This window comes from Micromys minutus (genome assembly GCF_963924665.1).
Source record: "Micromys minutus genome assembly, chromosome: 21".
In the NCBI taxonomy this organism is placed as follows: Eukaryota; Metazoa; Chordata; class Mammalia; order Rodentia; family Muridae; genus Micromys; species Micromys minutus.
The window spans coordinates 13085884-13101379 of record NC_137956.1 but is presented as its reverse complement, the minus strand read 5'-3'; the positions used below and the strand labels follow the sequence as shown (position 1 = coordinate 13101379).

The window sequence follows — 15496 nt, the reverse complement described above, 5'->3', positions numbered from 1 at the left end:
AAGCAGTGATAAATTACAAGAGATGTAAATTCTCTTTCTTATTTTGCCTGGGTGCAATGGAAAAAGCCCAAAGGGGCATCATGAGAATTTAGGATGTATAAAGGAGCACTTGGAGACAGAGCCAGAACACATTGTGTACCTTGTTAATAAACTTGGGGAATCTTCATCTCTAAAACATTTTTAAAAGACTGATATTTTCTTCTTGTACACGATATAAGTACAGTTCTGACTTCAGGCCAGCGAAAGTATCTAATCCATTTATTTTCATATAAATGGATTATATGAAATGGTTCTATAACTTAGATCTTCACACTTAAGATACTTTTGCCTTTTTTGGTTGATTGCTTGCTATTCCCATTGCAGCACAAGAAGAAACACGTCTATCATTCTCCTATTCACTTCCAATGTCCTTTGGTACAGGCAGACACAATGTTTGTACTGACTGCTTCAATCTTCCCAGAGCACTAAGGTTTGAGGGGCTGGGTGCTGGACAGCTGTATTTCAGCCCTCTCTTGAAACAGAAGAGAACAAGTTTTCTGTAGCAAGAAGAGGGTACAGGAAACAACCATACTCTTAGTCACTTTAGGGCACTCACCTTGAGACGGTCCAAACTCTCAAAGTTGTATTTTCTGTACTTAGCTTTATTTTCATTATTTTAATTGGCTGAAAATCTACATTGCTTACAAATGTATTGACGTTGTTTGCTTCTGGCTGTGGGGAACTGGTTTTCCCTTTAATATTGCTTGCAGAGTTCTTTTTATTACAGTTCTTCATAAAAATATACTATAGAAATAAATACTACATTCTCATACCCCCATCACCATCTATAACCATCACAACAGCTGAGGAGGAGGAGGAGCAAAAGGGGGAGGGGAAGGAGGGAGTTTTGAGTTGAGTTTAGTGTGTTCATAAATACTCTACTGTTTAGACACTGGGCCACCACAGACCAACTTAATGACTGGCAACCCTACCCTCTTTCATAAAATTGTGGCATCTAAAGTTTCTTTTGTAAACAGTCAAGTTTTAATTTTTAACATCTTAATTAACTGGTGCTTTTTGAGCTCTTACTAGGTATCATGTACCATACTAAGTGCATCTCATGGATTGTCTTATTTGGGTGCTTAAATAATCTAATAAGTAGTCGTGTTTAACTGCTGAACAATCTGTGGCTCCATTTAGACACCCACTAGGCTTCAGGGCCAGGACTCACAGCCATCAGCCATTCTGCTTTGCTTGTTTTGACTAACCTGGTCTTTATTCTTGACATAATGAATCATGGGTGATGGTTGCCAAATACAACTTTCTTCCTTCCTTCCTTCCTTCTTTCCTTCCTTCCTTCCTTCTTTCCTTCCTTCCTTCCTTCCTTCCTTCCTTCCTTCCTTTCTTCCTTCCTTCCTTCCTTCCTTCTTTCCTTCCTTTCTTCCTTCCTTCCTTCTTTCCTTCCTTCCTTCCTTCCTTCCTTCCTTCCTTCCTTCCTTCCTTCCTTCTTTCCTTCCTTTCTTCCTTCCTTCCTTCCTTCTTTCCTTCCTTCCTTCCTTCCTTCCTTCCTTTCTTCCTTCCTTCCTTCCTTCCTTCTTTCCTTCCTTTCTTCCTTCCTTCCTTCCTTCCTTCTTTCCTTCCTTCCTTCCTTCCTTCCTTCCTTCCTTATTTCCTTCCTTCCTTCCTTCCTTCCTTCCTTTCTTTCTTCCTTCCTTCCTTCCTTTCTTCCTTCCTTCCTTCCTTCTTTCCTTCCTTCCTTCTTTCCTTCCTTTTTTCCTTCCTTCCTTCCTTTCTTCCTTTCTTCCTTCCTTCCTTTCTTCCTTCCTTCCTTCCTTCCTTCCTTCCTTCCTTTCTTCCTTCCTTCCTTCCTTCCTTCCTTCCTTCCTTCCTTCCTTTCTTTCTTCCTTCCTTCCTTCCTTTCTTCCTTCCTTCCTTCCTTCTTTCCTTACTTCCTTCTTTCCTTCCTTTTTTCCTTCCTTCCTTCCTTTCTTCCTTTCTTCCTTCCTTCCTTTCTTCCTTCCTTCCTTCCTTCTTTCCTTCCTTCCTTCCTTCCTTCCTTTCTTCCTTCCTTCCTTCCTTCCTTTCTTCCTTCTTTCCTTCCTTCCTTCCTTCCTTCCTTTCTTCCTTCCTTCCTTCCTTCCTTCTTTCCTTCCTTCCTTCCTTCCTTCCTTCCTTCCTTCCTTTCTTCCTTCCTTCCTTCCTTCCTTCTTTCCTTCCTTCCTTCCTTCCTTTCTTTCTTCCTTCCTTCCTTCCTTTCTTCCTTCCTTCCTTCCTTTCTTCCTTCCTTTCTCCCTTTTTCTTCTTTCTTTTTGCCTTCTTTCTTTCTTTTTTCTTCCTTCCTTCCTTTTTACTTTCTTCTTTCTTCCTTATTTCCTTTCTTCTTTCCTTTCATTCTTCCATCCTTCTACCCTTTCTTTTCTTGGGTCAGGCTCTCTCACTAGTTAGCCCTGACTGGCCCGGAACTTGCTATGTAAACCAGGCTGGCCCTTAGCCAGCAGAGATCTACCTGCCTCTGCCTTCTCAGTGCTGTGATCATCACTCCCAAAATATTTCTTTATTGCTGGATTTATTTTATTTTTATTTATTTTCTATTTGGAATGCTCTGCTGGTGTGTTGAAATTTTCTTTTAAAAATTTGATTTATTTATCTTAGTTTTATGTGTTTGCAGTGGTCCCAGAAAAAGTAGAAGTTAATAAGTACCATGGTATTAATTTGGAAGAAAATTCTCATATTTTAAGCTATTGACTGAAAACCCTACCATTTTTCATGAATTGTGACATCTAAAGTTTCTTTTGAACCGGGTGGACAGAGCTGCCCTAGTGTGTTGTTGTTTTCACTCATTTCCCCTTAGTGTATTGTTGCCAACCCTTAGACACACACATCCCAACAATGTGACAGGCTTTATGTGTTCCACCACTACACCCTTTGAACTCAATTAAGTAGTCACATCAAACAACACACCAAACTACTCTGATCCAATAGGTATAATTTGCTAACCTTTATAAGTCAAACAATCTTATACAATTCCATCTCTTATAAACATTCATTACAACCTTATTTATGAAGAGATGCACTGAGAGAAACATGCATATCTGCCTCTATCTTTGTTCCTCCCGGAATCTCCCCTGCTCAGTTGCTGCCTCTTCCATTTTTCTAGCCTTTTCCACCTACCTCTCCACTGTCCAATAATGTATCACTTTAACATCAACCCACATCTGGCTAAATGAATGTTGTAAGTAGCATGCTTGTGAACAAAACTGGAATTCAGTTAGAAAAATCTTATAATTAATGTTTAAAGAATACTTTTTATACTCACATAAAATCAGATAGCTTTTAAAAAATGATGTATCTTTAAATTTCAGTAAAAGGAGTACCCCGAAACCTGAAGGTGACAGATGAAACTACGGACAGTTTTAAAATCACCTGGTCCCAAGCTCCAGGGAGAGTCTTAAGGTATCGAATTATATACAGACCAGTCTCTGGTGGAGAAAGCAAAGAAGTTAGTACCCCAGCCAATCAGAGGAGGAAAACACTGGAGAACCTGACACCAGACACAAAATATGAAATATCTGTAATTGCTGAATATTCCTCAGGACCTGGCTCTCCACTCACAGGAAACGCGGCCACTGAAGAAGGTAGAGAAAATATGCTACTTGCACAGGAACAAAGTACATTACCTTGTTCTAGTTGTAGGAAAGCTTTAGGGGAACTATTTTATGTGGAAGATTCTGAGTCCAGATTTTACACAAAAGACCTTCGCCCCCTTTGAGACAGAATGCTCATATGTATCCCAGGCTAACCTCACACTTACCGTTTTTCTGTCTTACCCGTCTCAGTGTGGGGATTGCAGGACTGTGGTACTGTATCTGGCTTCTATGGAAGATTTTAATTTGTGTAGACACAGAAAAGTAATTAGATGTTTGTTCATTGTTCACTATCATTTAGGGTCCTATTCAACAATGCTTAGATTTTTAGCTAGACAGTGGTTTATATTGCTGTAGATTCATTACATAGGATGTAAATTTGATAGGACACGCATGTGAAAATGCATATTTTCAAGTCATTTCACTAAATAATACCCTTTGACACAACCTTTTTTTTTTTTTTTTTTTTAAATAAAGTTAGAGGGAATCCAAGAGACTTAAGAGTTTCTGATGCTACAACATCAACACTGAAGTTGTCTTGGAGTGGGGCACCAGGAAAAGTGAAGCAGTATCTTGTCACATACACCCCAGCAGCAGGAGGTGAAAGTCAGGAGGTCACCTTGAGAGGTGACACAACTACCACGGTGCTGAGGAAATTAAAGGAAGGGACACAGTATGACTTATCCGTGACAGCACTGTATGCATCTGGGGCTGGCGAGGCCCTTTCTGGAAAAGGAACAACACTTGAAGGTAATGTCTCAAGTTCTAGTGAGTAGTAAGCCTGTGTGTGACTTTTCATGAAGAAGCTGCGTGCATTTTATAGAATAAAATCTGGACTATGTGGCCTTTTTTTTTCTTTAAAGGAATGCGTATTAAAAATGAGTGCTGTAAGGCAGCCTGTTATATTGCAATATAGTGCAGGCAACTGGTGTAAGGCCATGGATGCTGCAATGAATAATGTGGGAACCTTTAAGGCAGTGAATCTTGGGAGAGCTTGTAGAGCCTTCAGAGGTTTCAAAGTCATGCATGTCTCTATTCTTCAGGTCCATATGGGGGCCACTCTCTGACTTTAGCCATCTTTTTCATAAAACATTTGCAATTGATTTAGGAATATCAGACTATACCATAGGCCCTTATGTTTATTTTATTTTTAATAATCATATTTTAAATTGCTTATGTAAAATGATGGTGAGAGAAAGTTAGTCTGAAGTATATCATGAGTGCAGAAAAAAAAAACCCACATTAAACAAAACAAAACATAAAAACCCAGTGGAGCTGGGCAAGTACCCAACATTGGTTGGATCAAGGAGCCTGGAGGAGGACTGTGGGTGCAGTGACCATCAGTGGCAATGTCTGTGAAAAGATGGTTTGGATTGTAAATGAAAATTTGGCTAAGAATTAAAATCAAATAAGAAAAGATGAAGTAATAATAATCAAGGGTTTAATCTCAATAGTCAACAGAATCCATTCTTAGCAGAGGTTTTAAATAAAATATCAAATTCCAGGATATGAAATACTGGTAGCCAGAAGAACATTGGCTATGTCCCTTATCTCTGTGACCTTGAAATGACCCCCACCCCAGTCTCAGTTTGCTTCTGTACCAAGGGATCATCTTCCTCTTTTCTTCCTCTTACAGCTACTATGGAGCTCAAATGGGAGAAGGCTAGGGAGACCCTTAGGGAACTGTGAACTACTATCTATAAAATAACTTAGTAACTTTAGGGCTCATGTCTACACAGTAAAGCATCAGTATTTCAAAGCTACTGATTGGCTGCATAAAAAGCTCGAAGATATGAGGTAGACGTGGAAATGATCATGGACACAAACTCCATGCAATGGAAGCATGCTGTAGTCTTTGCGTCTAAAAGAACATCCAAAGTGCCCAACGAGTGTGTGTGTTCCTCCAGCCTTTTGATGTTCCCTTCATCACATGGTTTGCAGGGGTTTCCAGCCTAGACTGACTAGGTGGTCTTTTAAAAGAATAAACTTTGAAATCTTATTTTATTTTTACAAAATAGTTGTAGATTATACTTGTCAAATTTCTTCCATGGGGGAGATTCTTGGAGACAATACTTTCCCTTGTGGTTGGACCCTTTAACCTCCGATACTCATCTGCATCTTCTTTACGAAGTGCGTTCATATTCCACCAAACTTCCCTCACTAATTTTAGTTCTTTTACGGATGGATGTCTGCCTTATGCACTGACTCTTCCTTCTCCTTATTGTTCAGGTTCTGTTCTCCATAACTCTCTTTCATATTCAAGCCTTTTTGTTTTGTCTTGTGATCTACTGCGATTCACCAGAGCCATCTGTGTGACTATGGGTTTGGAGCTATCTGCTGGGGCTTTGTGGATTAGTAATGGCTACACAGCTGAAGACAGTGGCTCCTCCTTTCCTAGAATCTATCATTTATCATTAGTTCAGAGACTCTCCTGCTTCCTTGATTGATGTTGATGGGGCCAGTCTTGTGTGGGACTAGGGTAGGTTAACTCCAGTTGATGTTTATAACAGTTGAATCCAGTCTAGGAGATGGTGTTTCATCACCCATCTTTCTTGGTTTTAAAAATTATTTTTTACCAAGAATAATGTCCTAAAAATCTCATATAGGAAAATGTGCTTTTAAAACACCTTCTTTTTGGTCTGTGATTTTCTTTTTTAGGTCAAATGGGTAGTGTAGTTGTTTATAAATTTATAACTTTATACAAGTGGCATAGGACAATTTCCAAATTATCTTCATGTATGAGTGTTAGCACATACACATCTACATGTATTTGACTAGAAATTGTTTCTGAGGAAGATGCACAGGAAGAAAAAGAAAATTTAAAAAAGGCATAATTTCTTATTTCTTGAGAAGAAAGCAAAATAGTTGAGAAATAACTTAAAAATATGGTGATTCTAAAGCTAAGTTGTGTTGATCAAAGGCTTCTTTATATTAGAGTTCTCGGCCTGTCCAGAGGACCACAAAAGTGCTCTGCCCCTGTGTTTATGGACACATTTATTCCATTGCATTATGCGGAGTAAACTTGACTAGTCTGTAGAAGTGTAGTTGTGGCTAAATTAAAATAATAGACTTTCTTTTTTTTTTTTTTTGCCCCTGCTTATTCCATTTCATTTTATTATACCAAACTCAGCCAAATTCACATGCCATATACAGGAATAGGATATGGTGGTGATTGTGGGGAGTGGAAAGCCCGGAGTAGAGCCAGGCAAATGCTTCTGAGGGCTCCTGGTTTTCTAATCTGGTTTTCTCCTGGGAGAGGTGGTGGTAAATGCAGACCTCGAAGGAATGCGTCTTCTATCCAGGGCCTGGAGTCAACCGGCAAGAGCGTCTGTAGGTTGAAAATTTGCAGATTACCTTGAGAACACGTGGCTTTCAATTCAAAGAATGAACGCTCTGGCTTTGCCTTTTTAGAATCCTTCGTAGGGTTCTGCAACCGTCTCTCACCTGAATTTGTTTCCTAGTGCCTTTTCCTCTCGAAATGCAGCTGATGATCTCTCCTGTCTCTGGGAGAGAGATTTATTAGCCCTGGCACTAGGAAAGTTCACAGTTGGCTTAGGACTGTTGTGTGATAGAGTCACAAAGACAGAGTTTATTACTATTTCAGATCCAAACTTCAGAGGAATCTGAGCAGGAGCCATTAAGTTTGATTTATATTGTCCTCAACCCCCCGTTGTTGTCATTAGAGTAGATAGGCTTAATGTAATTACCAAAAAGGCTGCTGTGAATGCCAATGTACTTTAAGTCTGGATAGAAACCTTCCTAGTCACTGTTGGGACTCGAGAGGGAGGGGGACCTACTTTGATAAATCTAAATGAATAATGCATAGCCTTGATTCAGAGACTCCCTACAAATGAATGAAAACATCAGTTTGGGAATAATACAGTTCTGTTTTTGAGTTTTGAGTATTTTCTGGCTATGGAAACCACGCCTTTTCAGGATTTCCTTTGTTTCAGTTGCTGTAGCAACCTGCTAGCGCCTGCCCTATGAATGGCTTCCTACAGATCAGACCAAGTTGACTCAGCTGACATTTTGTAACAGTGAGGTTTTCAGTACCGTGTGGGGATTCTGCCTTCGTCAGATGGGCTTCTCCAAGGTGGACTAAACAAGGGCTCTCTGTTTTCTTAGATTTACTGCTGTCTCATAATTTAAAAAGTCATACTTTGTGGGGTATAAGCGCTCTGACATTGCCAGGGAACTTTATCATGATCCTGGAATGCCAACTGAGGTTCTTTTCTGTGGCTCAATTGCTGGAGAAATAAAGCTAAGTCAGACTTGGAGAGATAATAAATAAGGAAGAGAGATGTCTACTCAGGCAGTTTTGAAGCTGAACTTCAATTTAAGTTGTTAGGTATTTGCAAACCGCTTCTTCCTTTAAGTAGCTGAGTTGAGTTGCAGACAGTGAACTTTGTCCTCTGGAGTGACGGCCCTGCTTCTGTTTCCACATGAATGTTATCCGGGAGCAGGTCTTCTGCATTCTCCTGTGGAAAGTTGGATGGCTTCTAAGCTGAGCTCTAATGGAAAAGACAAATTGATTTAGAGGAGCATTTATGTTACATTTTCAACTGGACTTCTATTTCTGAAAGTGCTCTGTGAAGTCCAGTGAAGGCTGGCTGGAGCAGTCTATAAGATGAAACACAGCTTTGTTACAGGGTGATTCATTCTTCAGTTATCACCATCGGCTAATTTATATTTTAATTATGTTTGAATTGGATGCTCATTTCCTTTTTGGAAGGCTAATGGAAAAGCACTAAGGAAACATAGGAAAGTTACTTAAATGAGACATTAGTTCTTTGGCATAGCATGCGGAAAAAATTGTATAATTCGACTCTTTGTGGATGTTCAGATCATGAGAAATACACCTGCCTGCTAAGTTCCACAGCATCAGCAGTGAGACTATGAAGGCAGACATGAGAAAAAAAAATCTATTTTAATACATATGCATGCATGCACACGCGTGTGTGAGCACACACATACACATACGCACACAAAGACATGGTTTATAGTCAGAATAGAAATGGAGGACATCAGTATTATTTTTAAGAATATTCTTAACTTATTTTATTAAACAATTTCATAGATATATACAATGTATCTTAATTAATCTATCCTTAACACTCCTCCCACTGACCCTGGATATTCTGCTTCCCGAAACGAACACATCATCCTCTTACCTTGATGTTTTCATTAAAAATATAACTCCCTGGAGTCCAATTACTATTACTCAAGTGCACCTGGGCAGGGGACTATTGGCCTGATAGCAGACAATCTGCCAATACCTAAGAAACATGAATCTGCCTCCTACAGTTGTCAATAACAACCAATGGCTCCTTAGCTAAAGGTGGGGCCTCATGGACTAGTTCATGACTGCAATGGCCATGTCATGTTCAAAAGATGGCATTCCACAGCCCCCCCCCCATCTTCCCTGCTTGCATTTTTTCCACCTCTCTCCTGCAATGTCCACTAAACCTTGGATGTTAGTATGCTCTGTTTAGGACCAACTACTCACAAGCCGCTTATTCTCAGCCCTTTGACTGAATACCAAGATTTCAGACTCTGATTGGGTCTTACACCTTTACACCTATGAAAGAAACAGACTCCCATTCTTGGTATTTACACTAGCACCAGGAAGAAAGTCAAGGCACACTGCTGAGATGGAACCAAAGGAAGAGAACTGTCGGAACTAGGGAGATCCATGTGAAACAAATGCAGTAGATTCTATTGTCTGGTAACTGGAACTTTTTTTGAGGCAGAAAGTAGAAGTATATCAAACAAGCTTCGACTAAAGTAAGAGTGTCACTAGTATTTAAAAGCAAACAAGTTGAGAGCCATTTTTTTTTTTCTATGGGACAGGATAGGCAGAGAGAAGGGAGGGAAGAACCCCAAATTACATTTTCAGAGATGGAAAGGGTGGGGTGAGAAGCTAAACCAATTTTCCATTTCCGCAAGGGTCAGTCTTGAAGGTACTTTGATTTGATATGCATGATGATTTACAATAGAGGGACCACCACGTGGTCTCAGGCATCCTCATCCTGACCCACGATTTGACCAGTTTTGACAATTCCAAATTCCTCATTTTCCAGGAGCTGGTATTCTAGACAAAAGCTGGAGTGAAGGTTCACTGCCACTGTGGCCACGCGTATCTTCTGAACAAACAGCTCGGTAGCAGCAACAGCAGCAGAAAGAATCTAGGGAGGATGGAGAGGGGAAGAGAAGGAGAGGCAGGTGTGTGTGGAGGGAGACACAGAAGAGTAAAGAGCCATGGAGGGATGAGTCACAGGACAGATTTAAAAAGTTTTTAGGAACTGTTAGTATTTAGACAGTCTCATGTCTTCTGACTTGAGCAGGAATGAGTTTTGCCTCTCAAAGAATTTCAATGTACTGGATCATGGCCAATCTAGATGTTTTATTGCCAAGGTACTAGGAAGTGACATAGCTTGCTGGTGACACACTCAGCTGGTTGCACACTTAACTTCAACACTAGCCACATACCAGCCTGTATCCTGCCTGTTTTATGACATTTTCCTATGTAGTTTCTTCAATTTTTGGTAACCTGATAATTGACCAACCCAAGAGTTCATTTAAAATAAAAAAAAAAAGAAAACAAACAAAACTTTTTAGGTTGTAGGTCTGATAAAACTTCCTCATCATGGAATTATCTTTTCCTCAAAAATCCATGTGTTGCAAAGTATCTTGTATTTCATTAGACTACATGGCCTCCTCCTTTGTAGACCAAGCAGCAGTCGGTATGTCTGAAAACAGAAAAAAACTCAACATTGAGTGGTACTCTTATTCTGTCTGATAGAAGAAACCAGTTTGAAACACTTGTCTTTTCAGTCCTGGCTTCTGAATCCTGGCATTTTTCTCTTCGGGGTCTGAACTTTGTCTTGACTGTGGAATGTGTGTCTGCAGATGATATTCATACACCTGAGTTAGAAATTTTGACTTAATGGCACATTCCTTGAGACTTAAAATCTTCTCTGAGGACATTTCAGTCATTGTTTATAATGGGAACTCAAACACTGTTTAGCTGCTATTTTATTTGTATCTTAAAGAAATTTTTATAAATTAATTTTGTGTCATCAATACATTTGAAAGAGTCTTTACTGTGATCTTGCTAGCATTTTTGTTCTAGCTTTACTGGTCTTTTGAGTGTTAAATGGTTGGTTAAGCCCATGGGAAGACATATCTAGTGATCTGGAATCTTTTTTGCTTTAAGCACAGAAACATCTCTGTGAATATATTTTTGCCTCAACCACAATTCTCTTCCTGTTATTTTTCTCAGAGTGAAATCATTTGCTTGTGTTTGGGAGATTGACGCCTTGTTGTCATGGAAACAAACAATGCTACAAGTTCAGTGCTGTAGAAAGTGGGGGAGAAAAATAGACTAAAAAGCATAGCCCTTAGGAAAAGTAGAAGTTGATGAGTACTGTGGTGTTAATTTGGAAGAAATTTCCCATATTTTACGCTATTTTCGTATGTTTGGAGAATATCATTAATGCATTAACTAGCCTATTTTAATACAAAGTGGCTATCAAGTAAGTTCATTTTCCAGAAGCCCTTCTGCCTGCAGGCTAAGAGACTCAGAAGCAAAGGCACATGTGGAAAAACGATCTATAGTAAGCAAAGGAAAAGTGTATTGCAAACTTGAAACTTAACAGAGTTGTGGGGAATCAGTCACCAAAACAAGTAGAAAAGAATGAACAACCAAACCAAGCCAAGAAGTTAGTGACTTGAAGATGCACTTTCATATTCTACATGTAAAGAAAATGTAGGGTTATTCCCAAGCAAACAGCAAGTTCTCCTATAAAGGGCTTTTTTAGCTGAGGGGGAAAAAGTTGCCATGTTCTCGAAAATAGGTGTTTTTGGTTTCACCGAAATATGCGGCTAATTTCCTTCTAGAGATGAGAAGTCCTGTCTGCTCTGAGAGTTATTTGTAATGGAATAGAATTTTCCATTGGGGTCTGGTGTGCATTCCAGCCTTTCTACCCATCTTTCTCTCTATAGTCTATTCCAGCCTCTCTACCCATCTTTCCCTCTATTGTCTATTCCAGTCTCTCTACCCATCTTTCCCTCTATCGTCTATTCCAGACTCTCTACCCATCTTTCCCTCTATCGTCTATTCCAGCCTCTCTATCCACCTTTCCCTCTATCGTCTATTCCAGCCTCTCTATCCACCTTTCCCTCTATCATCTATTCCAGTCTCTCTACCCACCTTTCCCTCTATCAGCTATTCCAGTCTCTCTATCCACCTTTCCCTTTATTGGCTATTCCAGTCTCTCTACCCATCTTTCCCTCTATCGTCTATTCCAACCTCTCTACCCATCTTTCTCTCTATTGTCTATTCCAGCCTCTCTATCCACCTTTCCCTCTATCAGCTATTCCAGTCTCTCTACCCATTTTTCCCTCTATCATCTATTCCAGCCTCTCTACCCATCTTTCCCTCTATCGTCTATTCCAGTCTCTCTACCCATCTTTCCCTCTATCGTCTATTCCAGTCTCTCTATCCATCTTTCTCACGTATGGGGAGCATGCGTACCGGCCTTGTTGTTGTCATTCATTATCTTTACTTTTGGCTCATGCTTAATTGTTTGTAAGTCATTCTAAATGTTAATTTCACTCTGAGTTGGGAGGATAACAGCTTTCAGAAGTCTAGTATGTACACTATCGTTTGCATCAATGTACGCTGAGGAGGCAGATAGTTTCATACTTGCACCACAATGCGGCATAAACTCTACTGAAAGCAGCTAATAGAAGGTGACCAGTATATTTATATTACATTTAAAATATGGAAAGGGAGAGTTTTATTAGAAATCATCTGTGCCTGTTATTAAGTTCAGGTTTCTATATTTTTGTTTAATACTATATATATTAGTATGTATAACACTAATTAGTATATACATAATAGAATATGTATAACACACACAAACACACATATAGTAGTAGACAGTTTTGATTAGATAGAATAAGTGGTGTGCTCTATTTTGATGATTTTGAGTTTTCCAGAGTACTTGTGATTTTTAGTTTCATCGGTGTTAAACTATGCTGAAAGTTTGTATTTGTATGCTTTTGAACTGAAATCACAAGAAAGTCTCTTCAGAAAGCATTTGTGGGAGTTTAGGTTTGCAAGTGGTGTACAACTGTATTAACTATAATTCATGTAACAAAATTGAGACTTTTAAAACTAATAGTCTCAGAAAGGAAAGGAAAAAACCTGGTAAGAAAGACATGGAGACCTTTGTGAACAGTGGGCTATGTCCTAAAGCACATTGAAATGTGATACAATATTGACATTTAGACATATTCTTCCCTTTGGAAAGAATTTTAAAACATGCATTTCTTCAAATTAGGACGCCAGCCTTGGGCTAGAGGACACTGCAGTATAGATAGACAGATACACAGCAAGGTTGATAGTTAGAAATTCTGCACTGTGGAGTTTTCTTCCATCAATTTGTTCCATTGATTAAAAGCAGCCCCCAAAGCTCAAAAAGAATGATTAATTTTAGATAGGTTAACTTTGAGTCAAGTATGTTAGGATGTCTTTCAGGATGAATACTTAATTTTTAAATTGACATTTAAAAAAATGCTACTCTTTTAATCTCTATTCCAGAACGAGGTTCACCTCAAAATCTAGTTACCAAAGACATCACGGACACATCCATTGGGGCCTATTGGACATCTGCTCCAGGAATGGTTCGAGGGTACAGGGTCTCATGGAAGTCGCTTTATGATGATATTGAGGCTGGAGAGAAAACTCTTCCTGGAGATGCAATTCATACTATGATAGAGAACTTGCAGCCAGAGACCAAGTACAAAATTTCCGTTTTTGCAACATACAGCAGCGGAGAAGGAGAGCCAGTGACTGGAGATGCCACAACTGAATGTAGGTAACACTCCAGGTGTGTTGGGATGCATGTTGATGCTACCTAATGACTAGTCAGCTCAAGTGACATGGAGTTTGACCACTGAGGTTTTTTTTCTTCACTTGGTAATAAGCACTGAACTTTAATGATGTTTAAGGAGGGTGGCTTAAGTTCAAATTAGGTTTGGATTTGAAAAATAGTATCACATTTGGAAAACTTTGAACTCTTTCCAGCCACATGTATCTGTCTATTCTATTTTTCTGATCAAAGTATCAGCGAGCTAGGATACTCAACTAGTGAAAATACAGCTCCCACATGGATGATCAGAATTTAGGAGTGTTTCTGGTTGAATCATCTTGGTTAAGTGTCTTTGTTTGCCTCCAAGAGTCAATTTCCTAATCTGTGGAACACAGATGATACATTTCTACTCTAACAGTGCCACAAGGATCAAAGGAAATGACAGCATAAGGAGAGCATAGCACATGGTGCCTATCCACGTAAAGATGTCAGATAAAGATGCGAGGCTAAGTTTATGCTATTCACATAAGTGTCATCATAGACTGGTTACCGATTTCCTGCCATCTTTGCTAAGATTAATGCAGAAGCCAATTTAATTTTCTGTGGCTTGGATTGATTTGGGTTTTATTACCTTTTTTCCTTGTGAATAATTATGAACTGTCTTTATCATCTCGTGAGTGGGGAAGGAGGCATCAAGATTTCTTAGTTCTCCTTTCTATTTTTCTTTAGTGACAGCAATTGCTCAGTAATTTCAAGAAGTATACTTCTTTATTGGGGGTGTGGATAATGGAGAAAGCTATGTGATCTCTCTATTTCTCTACAATCTATCTATCATCTATCTATCTATCTATCTATCTATCTATCTATCTATCTATCATCTTTCTAATCTACATGTCACTATATCTCTCTCTAGATTTCTATCCATATCTATCTATCTATCTATCTATCTGTCTGTCTGTCTGTCTGTCTGTCTGTCTGTCTGTCTATCTATCTATCTATCTATCTATCTATCTATCTATCTAGTGCATATCTGTGCTTCTTGATCACTTTTTTTTATTATGAAATAGAGTTTATTCAAGTCATGGGGGAGTTAAGAGGGTAATAGAGGCATAGAGAGAAAGAGAGGAATAGAGGAGTACAGGCCGGCCCTGAGCATGTGGAGAGAGAGGAGGCAAGGGAAGGAAAAGAGGAGGGGTAAGGGCAGAGAGCAAGAGGATCACTTTTATTTTTTTATTATCTTACTATAAAACCCTGGCTGGCTAGGCTTTACTGTGTTAGCTCACACTCATTTCAAATTCATAGGTAGCTGCTAGCCTCTGCCTCCTGACTGCTGGGATTAAACACATGAAGGAAGGCAGACAAAAATGTTTTCTTTTAACAAGCTATGCATTAATTGCTTCTCAGCCTTTTGGCTAAGGTCGAGTGTAATGTGCTATACATCATCATCATCATCCTCATCCTCATCATCATTGTTTTTATTTCACAGTATCTCAAGATTCCAAAATCTTAAAAGTGGATGAAGAGACAGAGCACACGATGAGAGTCACTTGGAAAGCGGCACCAGGGAAAGTCACCAACTACCGTGTCGTGTACCGCCCTCAAGGGGGTGGGAGACAGATGGTGGCTAAGGTGCCACCCACGGTCACTTCAACAGTGCTGAAGAGACTTCAACCCCAGACCACGTATGACATCACAGTTCTCCCAATGTATAAGACAGGAGAAGGAAAGCTTAGGCAAGGATCAGGAACAACAGGTATACAATGATAACAACACTCATGACACCTTTGAGGGACAAAGTATGGTCACTTCAAAAGCTTTTGTATCTATTTTTAAACATTTTCTGGGGCTGGGGGTTGTGTCTGAGTTATAGCGTATTTACCCAACAGGAATGGGTCCTTGGATTTAAGCTCTAGCACTATATATATGTATATACAAATACTTACATTTGTAATAAATTATTTATTAGATGGGGGTGTTTAAGTAGTATACTATTTG

General features: G+C 39.3%; 1 protein-coding gene across 3 annotated transcripts in view; it reads left to right on the top strand.

Annotated features, from left to right (window-relative positions):
- The window catches only part of COL12A1 (collagen type XII alpha 1 chain), a gene marked incomplete at its 5' end in the record, with an annotated part of 110817 nt that overhangs the window by 18855 nt on the left and 76466 nt on the right, over positions 1–15496 (top strand). For 2 of the 3 annotated variants that reach the window (XM_080934626.1, XM_080934625.1), the window contains 4 exons: positions 3342–3614; positions 4101–4373; positions 13231–13503; positions 14988–15254. The exons of the other annotated variant lie outside the window; for it this stretch is intronic. In XM_080934626.1, the coding sequence (XP_080790752.1) occupies positions 3342–3614; positions 4101–4373; positions 13231–13503; positions 14988–15254 (1086 nt within the window). The remainder of the gene's footprint in view (positions 1–3341; positions 3615–4100; positions 4374–13230; positions 13504–14987; positions 15255–15496) is intronic. 3 annotated transcript variants of the gene reach the window in all.